Raw genomic sequence first — 9,398 nt, forward strand, 5'->3', positions numbered from 1 at the left:
TGTTTAGCAGTGTTGCAATTGTACCCGCCGCTATTATCTTGTATCTTGGGTTAGCCGCGTAGCGATGTGTGGTGACTCTGCGATTATTCCTGAGGTCTTAAGCCTTTTCCCTGCTCGCTTCAAGGAATTTGTGTGCCCTTGTCCTGTGCTTTCTTTGCGACAATGCGGCTGTGCATGTAGCATTATGCAAGAATTATCTGATACCAGAAATGGGTGTTTTTTTCTTAGTTTATAGCATATGCTTCACTTTTTTTAAGTCAAGCACAAGTGCGCGCAATTTTTGCTGCTCTTTCCTCAAATCACTGCTTTTGCGCAGAAGAAAGTCGCATGGTACAGCTGAGAAGTGGGTTTCTCTGCTTGTTTGTTAGATGTTGTTAGGACCTCGGTATGTTGAAGTAGTACGCTGTTATAGGTATTTGTGCAGAAACGCTTGCATCTGAGCGCAGGATAGGAATTCCTTAAGCACGGCACCCTCAGTGTAAATTATTGTGGATGTGAGTCTGCTTCACTGCATGACAAGGCTGAAATTTGAAGAGAAAAAATTGGAATGCTTCATTAATGGCGATCCAAGTAATAGGGCAATTATAGTTTCCATAAAAAGTACAATTTTAATAGGCTCCTAAAATTAGCTTTGTAGTAGCTTTTCTAAACTGCAATGCAATAATCATTAATATAATATAGGAATGCCATCATGTTCCCGTAAAGGCGTTTTGTCTAGTCTTCCGTCGAGCGCGAAACTTTGCCCCCGGCGTTCGCGACTTTTTGCTCGCAGGTGTAGCCTCAGACAACGAATGTATGAGCATAGAAAGGGTCATGTATTACATGAGCCTGGTAATGATGTTGAGTGGTCTCACTTATTATTTTAAAAGAGCAGTGGTAGTTTACTGGTGATATGATTCTAATGACCATGATGAGCCTCTGGGGTGAAAATCGCTAATATGCATGGTGCTTTTTTGTTGAATTTTATTGTAAAAATGTACGTCATTAAGAATCGGACAAAGGAAATACTCTTGCGATTCAATAATTAATAGGAGTCTTTGCCGCTGTCTTCTTCAGACAGGATGTGATGACGTCACGCAGTCTGTAGCAATGCGTTGACCGTTACTGGAAAAAAGTGTAGCAATAGAAAAATGGTGCGTATTGCCCTGGACAGATTTATGATGAGCACTGTTTTTGAATAAGAGGAGTGCGTGTGCTTAGAAATAGTTTGATACTGGTTTTCTTCTTTATTCAAGTGTTTCTTTCCGCTTTTTTCCACCTTGTTGTCTGACAAACATGCGCTGACATGCCTGGGCCTGTTCTAACATGCTTTCCTTCTACATGTAGTTTTTCCTTTTTGAAAAGAGTCATTCTTGACGATGTCGATAGTGCTGCCCTGAATGGGAATAGTGCTATTCTTAATACTTTTGCGATTCATTTAGTTCAAAGAGTAACCGTGAGGGGGACAGGTGTGTGACTTTATTCAGGAGGAACAAAGCATCATTATTCAGTTAGCTGCCTGGCTGTCGGATGGGATGGACATGTCTTGCTGAACCACTATTCTATTTTTCCTGTACAGTAAGACTTTGGGAATGAAATGCTTAATTCCTACAATCTCCTCTCATGTATGGTGCTCTTCTGCAATAGTTCCCTATGCAATCATTATAGTAGAATAAAGGAAATAATATTGGATACTGATTCAATAAATAACAGGTCCTCTGTCTAGAGCGTACGCGTCCTTGAGCCACGCACCTGCATGATGACGTCATACCGCAACACTATTGTTTCATGTTGACCTTGTCTAGAGGAGCATTAGTGGATAAAAACAGTGTAGCCCTGAGACAATAGGATGACGTCACGACCAATCCTGCAGGCAGTGTTGCCAAGTTGGAGGATTTCCCTCCAAATCTCGAGGGTTTGTGCCGGAGCCTAGCGGGAAGAACTTCGATTTGGAGGGAGGAGGAAATCTGGAGGTTTTGGTTTCACTTCGGAGGGATTTCAGAGGAATTTCAACTTTCGTCATGTACCCATAAAATTTTTGCTAATACGACCCCAAAACAGGATCAACGAATGTCAGACGACAAACTGCAGAAGTTTCAGAACGCCTGATGTTTTAGAAAATAGCGTGTTGCACACCTTATGCGGCTGACTCGGGGGTTTTTTCGTGCTTCGTGTGCTGGCCTCTGCTCCGGCCAAGCGTCCGCTCCCCCCGTGACGGCGGACGAGTGTTGGTTTTTGCATGCTCTGTGAAGCTCTTTGGATTTTTCGCGAGTCTGTTTACTTCTGGGGCACAATATCCCTCCTCACAATAATGGGGAAGCCTTCCAATCCAGAGAAGAAGTCACCATACCGACAGAAGTTCTCGAAGGAGTGGCTTAACTTGATGAATTCAAAGACTGGCTTGAAGAGGTATCCCAAAGCATAGCATTGCAAAGCAATGCATTCTGACAGACTTCTAGACTCGATCCCCACTCTTTATTTTTATTTTCTCACTACTCTCCCCTCAACTCGAGTTGGGGCGTTACTCGGTAAAGGTAAACCTGTGATATCTTGTTCCGCGCAAGTGAATATATCAGCATATCATCAATATCTAATTGTTTCACTGAAAATACACGATATTTTTAGAAACGGAGGTTTTTGTCCAGATTCTAGAGGGTTTTGGGGTTGACTTGGAGGGAGCGCCGAAAAAAAGTTGGCAACACTGCCTGCAGGGAGCGCAAGGATTCACTTCTCTCTTGGACACTGACGAGTGTGGACACGCTAATTCTGCTCCTGGCAATTGTGTTGGCCGTCAGTGGAAGAGCGTAGCTTCGGTGGGGTTCTGTCTGCCTCTGATGGGGTGCGGATGTGTGGTTCGTCACTGGCGAATGGTGTTCGACGATGCAGGTGGATTTTGTGACGAAACGGATTTACAATGAGGGAATGCTGTGAACGTGAAAAATGATGGTGAGTGTCTTTTTCACTCTGTTCAAGTGTCTGTGTTTGTTTTCCTCCATTGCCCAGCAGTCGTACGATTTGTCCTGACGTGTCCTGACATGCATGCTTTCCTTAGTTGACGCTTCGTATTTTCTTTTTTTGACAAGGAACATTCTTGTCTTGACGATGTCGATAGTGCTGCCCTGAATGGGAATAGCGCTATTCTTAATAATTCTATGGTTAAATTAGTTCAGAAATCAACCGCAACAGGGACAGATGCATGACTTTATAGAGGAGAAAAAGCATTGAGATTCAATTCGTGCCTGGCTGTCGGATGGAGTAGACGCATCGTTCTGCACTCCTTGTTACCCGTACTCTGTGTTGATTTGTTGAGTGCCTAGTCCTCTTATTAGCCATTGATGGAGTTACGTGTTAGGATATTTTGTTCTGTTGCAAGTCTCATTTAGTAAGACTTTGGAATTCCTACGATCAGCTTTCATACATGGTGCTCTTCTGCAATAGTTTCCTATGAAATCGTTATAGAAGAATAAAGGAAATAATATTGGGATAGTGATTCAATAAATAATAGGTCCCCTGTCTAGAGCATAAGCGTCCTTGAGCCATGCAGGTGCATGATGACGTCATACCGCGGCTTCATTGCAGATTGACCTTGTCCAAAGGAGCATTAGTGGGAAAAAACGGTGTAGCCTTGGGACAATGGGATGACGTCACGACCAATGAGCAACGCAACAAGAGGGCGCAGGAATGCTCTTCTCTTTTAGCCTCTCGCAGGTGGTCACCGCAGAGGGCCCTAAGAGCGCGCGCGCATGCGTAACGGACGCGCTTGTCGCCCCAGTCAGTTGCTCGCTGGCTGTCGCGGAGAGCAGACGTGCACTCGGTTGCTCTGCAGTACCCGCGCTCGCTCAGTTTCTGCCTGCCTCTCGGATGGAGCAGTCGCATCGGTCTGCGCTCCTGTTGTGGTGGGTTGATTTGTTGTGTAACTAATTATTTTGCCAACTTTGTCCCCGCTTTGTTTGAGATTTTCATGCCGGTGCACGTCGGGTGCTGGTTGCTGCTGTCCGGGCATCCCTGCCATTTTCTATCTTCTTCTGCCTTGGGAAGGGGAGTAGCGCTGGCGTGATTCTTAATAATTTTGTCGTAGATTAGTTGAGAAAGTAACCGCTAGGGGGTGCAGATGCGGGTCTTTATATAGGAGAAAAGAAAACATTACGAGTCAGTTCTCTGCCTGGCTGTCGGATGGAGCAGTCGCATCGTTCTGCGCTCCTGTAGTGGTGGGCTCATTTGTTGTGTAACTAATTCTTTTTCTTGTTAGCTATCGATGGTTAGCATACCCTTGCTTTCCCAGCCTCTGTATTACGAGTGTTTTTCTCCTCGCATGTCCAGAGCTGCCATGCCATGCCATGCCCAGACATGCCATGATGACGTCACAGCTGACGTCACAGGATGTCCGGAACTGGTGGCCATAGCTGCGATGCTTTCCGAACCTGCCTCTGTGCTCCGTCGCCCGGCGATGGTCAGCGACCGTTCCGGACCGCTTTCTCCGAGATGGCATCGTTTATCTCCACTCTATCTCTATCTTTTTATTTTATTTTCTACCTATTTTTTTATTTTTTATCAGCTCAACTAGCCCACAACTCACACAGTGGTCTGGACACGTCTCAGATGCTCCCCAATTAGTGAAATGACTCCCTGAATGATCCTAATTACTGTGGGGGGTCCCAAATTGCTCTAATTGCTCATTAATGGCGTCCAGGCCAATGTGTGAGTTGTGGCCAGTTGAGCTGACTATATACTACTCGAACAATAGTCAGATTGTTGCAAACGTTTTAGATTCACGTCTCGTGAGTAGCTGAGCTTGTTTCTCCACGAGGTCTTCAATTCCATTTGCTTCAAAGACGGAGGTCAGACGTCCCACCTATACAGCCAAGCCTGAACCTCAAAATTGTTCCATAGATGCGTCAATTGTTGCTATTTTGCTTCCGTCTTGTCGCCGGTGCTACGCTTATTCTTGATGGCTTCGTGATATGGCACAATACCAGAGAAACCAAGCCGATCTACGGTGATTTCTTAAATTACCATCACTACGCCACTCATGCGCCACCTCGCATTTCTTTGTTCATCGTCGTCTTGAAACGTACACGAACATGTCATCCAAACTCACGTGCATAATACTCCTCCACTCCACTCCATCAAAGGTGGTTACATGCAGGAAAGCTTCAGCCCATATTCTGCTTTACTCTGTTGGCACTTTTTCAAAGTATTTTGAATGATCCTTGTATTCATGCAATCGCAACTGGAGACACGAAGCAGCAGCACAACGTAACCTTCACTGAAAACGTTGACTATCGAATATATCATGTTCTCAGAAGCAAGATGCATAAATGTCCCAGTAGATACTACATTCCTTATCAACCAGAGGCACCTAAACAGATCTGTCTCACCTTTCGCTCATCATCCGTCCAGTAACACGCCCTGAATACAAGCGTAGCGGCCACAATGACATTTCATGGCGTTCTGCGGCCGCTAACGCCGGTGACGCCGCGTAGACTGGAAGCGGCGGCGACAGGGGCGGGGTTTGGAAATATGCCACTGAGGATCCCAAATAGGTCTGATCCTCCATAGGCCACAATATGCGATGTAGCATGAACCCCTTTTCAACAATCGTTCAAATTAGTTACCGAAAACGTGCGAGCCTATACAGTTTGAGCATGAGCGCCAATTTTGGAATTTCAGTATTGGGCTGCCCTGCTCAGTAGCTGAGTCGCTAACGTGTTGCCTGGCTGAGCTCAAGGTCGGGTTTCAAACCCAGCCGCGCGGGGCAGGAATGTGGGGGAGGGAACGTTGCCTATAGCACCATGTGTCGGAGATCCGAAGGAACCCCGGGTAGTCGAAATTATCCACAGTCCTACCCTGTGGCACGCCCAACATCTCAGACGTGTCAGACGGAGGTCAGACGTCCCGCCTATATAGCCCAGCCTGAACCTCAAAATTGTTCCATAGATGCGTCAATTGCTGCTATTTTGCTTCCGTCTCGTCGCCGGTGCTACGCTTATCCTTGATGGGTTCTCGTGTCAGCGTATTATAGGCCGGCAAAACCCACATATTGCCCCATTGTTGTCTCTACTAGGCTGTGCTTATTACTTGCTGTGCCTTGTATACTTACATAAATACGTCTCCTCATTCGTTGCGTTCCTGAGCACCTTCCTGAAAACGAGTACTGTTTAGTTTCGATGGAACCATTTTGATTACCATAAACTGACTTTCGCACTGACGATCGCAGCACACAGCTGAACATATAAACAGAACGATAGCTTTGGTGAAAACCAAGGTAGTAGACACGTTGAACAATGGGCAACTGTTTTATGCCTAAAAACACATTCTCTTGCATTCGGCGTGCAATGAATTTTCATGCAAGGGGTCAGCGACCTAGGAGAGGCAACTTGTGTCGTGTGCTATTCCCGAGACACCCACCTCGTGAATACGAAGACCATGTCGGACTCGTTGCTCCCAGGGTATTCAACAATTTTTGTTTTAAGTGTCACATGGGCTACATATGGGTCAATGACTGAACCTGTCTACCAGGAAGTTCCTGGAGGTGGGTCCTGTCCTGTTCCTCATTCATCTGGAAATACAGACGGTTAACAAAGTCATTCATGTGTCCCTAGGTCATAAATTCTGGGGCTTTCTATGACAGTAATTATCATCATCAGTGCCGCCACTGTGGTCGCACCGTGACTTAGGCTAAAATTTTTGAATGCGACTGTCCTTCCAATGCTTTCGTTCCTTTCCATAAGAGCCCACAAAGGTACTGTCGTCAGACGGCCGCCTTCTTTACCTAGTTATAGTATAGTGGAACTCTGCTTCTGTTTTCCTGACGAAATGAATCTTGAGTGCTTGCAGCAGTGCGTCTGATTGCGAGAGTACAGATCATATCTTTACTAACCGCCTCCTAAAGACAAGCTATCGTCCAATATTTTGAACCTAAAAATGTTTTTGAGTTGCGCTACATACGTTTGAGAATGGTCAACTGCAAGAAATCCCAGTGCTGAATGAAGCACGCGTAGAATTGCTGATTGTGTTTTCGATGACTTTGACACGTGTTAACATTGACGTTGTAAGGATACAGTATGCTGTCAAATTTAGCATCATGAACACTAATACATCACAATAGATGAAGCAGTGGTCCTGCTTGAGCCAATAAGGAGCTACAAGACCCTGCTGTAAAACAAGAAAACCGACAGCGTGTCGACGGAAGGCGAGACTTCAAACGAAATGTCATCAGCAACCTTTGTAAATGCGGCCCTTTAGTGTCTGCGAACGGAAGACAAAAAGGGAAGGATAGTCTGAAACTGGTGGAAGGTTCTCTGTCGGAGCGAAAGACAGGTCGGAAACGAATATAGCGTTCCAAAGTTCGTGCCTTATTTATGCCCATTAATGATGTACTGAACTCGAAACACGGAATACCGCGATTTCAACATCCCTTGGAAACATGTTCCAATAATTTGTTGCTGCTGTGAAATTGCCTTGCCCTCAACCTGGTTTCATGCCAGCACCTTGGCTCACTATATTCCCTCTCTAGGAATAGGCCCACTGATGCTAATGCATGTCTGGAAGCAGAGTATAAGGTCGTACCACATAGGTGTCGTAAACTTTCATCTTCAGCTTGATCTTATTTTCTGCAAAGGCTGCATTCATCTGGAACATAAGAAGAGAGATAGACAGTGTTCGTTAATTCGTATGTTATGCACTGTTTTTGCCATACCTTATTGGATTTTTGTCATACGCGTCGAACTTGTGATTTTTAGATTACATAGCGGTACAAATTAAGAAAATAATCAACTTCGTCCAAGAATAAGTTCCAACAACATCGTATAGTGTGGCTAATGGCGAGTTCCATTGAGAGCGAAAATCAATTTACTACCGCATTGGGTGGGGTTTAAGCAGTGTTGTACAGCTTGGGACAAGAGTTCACGGAACAGCACAGTGCCGCATCTCTACATTGCAGTGACATCCAAGCACGAAAACAAGGGCAGACATACATACTGATACATGAATAGAATAGTCCATGTCACCCGTTTTTGACTGGGATTGTGGTGGGTTCGAGTACCGCCTACTGCTCTGTCTGAGGTTTTCCCGGGGATTTCCGGAGACATTCATGACGAATGTCGGCCAAGTTACCCCTGAAGTCGGCCCCACGACGCATACAAACTCCGCTGCCCCCAACTTCTTTATGCTGTCTCAGGTTCACCTGTCCACATCTGTACGCCGCTCATAGCCACAGTTGCATCGCGGCGCTCATACGGAATAGAAAAAGTTTCATAATTGACCTCTTCCTGGCATAATATAGATGACCACTGCGATGAAGACATGCGCCAGTGCCGTGCATGTCAACTATTGTCTCAAGCTGTACATGGCGGTACCGGACATGGACATATACCGCTCTGTGTTCAGTTTGTGAGTAGAGATCTCGCAACGTTGCAACATTTTCCGCTGCAAATATGGGTAGCTGTGGGCTCTCTCAGCGACTTTCTGTAAAGCACATAACTGAAAAACAGCAATGAAGCTTCCTTTTGAAGCTTGAACTTTCGCGTGTTGACCACGAGAAAGCTTTTAGTGACGTTTTGGAATGCCCGTTATCATTTTTGAATTGTTCTCTACTAGTTGACCTGATTTTTCCGGTGAACTGAGGTGTACCTCATCTACTTCATAATATGGAAAATACGGGGCACCCAGGACTAACGCGATGGCAATCCTTGAACTTCAACAAAACAAAACAAATAAAATGCGAGGACACCTTGAAATTGCGTGTAATGCTTTGCCAATATGGGTCAAATGTAGGAGCTTACTAGAGAGGATAACACGCTGCGGGTTTGGCATTAAAGAGGCCATGAAATGGTTAACGCGAAATCTGAGTACTCTGCAGGAAATCGTTCTCATGATCCGATCCCTAACTATCGTACACACGTCGACATTTACCCGTATTCAGTACAAGGAAGGCGCAGTTACCAGGCAACAAAAATAGCGGTGCGTGACAGCCGGATAGATGCCTTCGAAACGCCAGCTGAACAGCAGGCTAACCTTTTCCGCGACTTTCAACTTTCATCGTTAATTTCTTTGTTCATGTGGTCTCTGTAAATCTTTGTGCCTGCTCTTGTCAATATTGTACTGTTATTAAATTACTAAGGTTAAACATTTCCCTATGTATTCCGTAATCGCTCTTAAACTTGTTGCGGCGAACCTCCTCATCCCATTGTCATTCATGTAGTTGTTGTTAGGCAACTAATAAATCAATGAATGCATTTCAAGGTTGCATAATACGGCAACTGTTCACCTTCAACCGGGAAACCAAGTAAGTGGTCATTTTTATCCTGTGGTTTATCCCAGATGCCCTAAATCACCATTTTCCGCTTCCTACAGCTGATGCTATGCCCGAGAACACACACGGTCCTCATGACGTCCTCACAGTGTCATCATGTATCGAG

General features: G+C 45.3%; 1 protein-coding gene across 1 annotated transcript in view; it reads right to left on the minus strand.

The window, feature by feature from the left end:
• LOC135373636 (uncharacterized) overlaps nucleotides 1-6,473 on the minus strand; it is a 31,763-nt gene extending 25,290 nt beyond the window's left edge. The window contains exons 1-2 of the mRNA XM_064606731.1: nucleotides 6,388-6,473; nucleotides 6,080-6,120 (exon numbers count right to left, since the gene is read on the minus strand). Of these exons, the coding sequence (XP_064462801.1) occupies nucleotides 6,080-6,120; nucleotides 6,388-6,407 (61 nt within the window). The 5' untranslated portion in view covers nucleotides 6,408-6,473. The remainder of the gene's footprint in view (nucleotides 1-6,079; nucleotides 6,121-6,387) is intronic.
• Between the last annotated feature and the right edge of the window lie 2,925 nt (nucleotides 6,474-9,398).

Source organism: Ornithodoros turicata, unplaced genomic scaffold (genome assembly GCF_037126465.1).
Source record: "Ornithodoros turicata isolate Travis unplaced genomic scaffold, ASM3712646v1 Chromosome28, whole genome shotgun sequence".
Lineage (NCBI taxonomy): Eukaryota > Metazoa > Arthropoda > Arachnida > Ixodida > Argasidae > Ornithodoros > Ornithodoros turicata.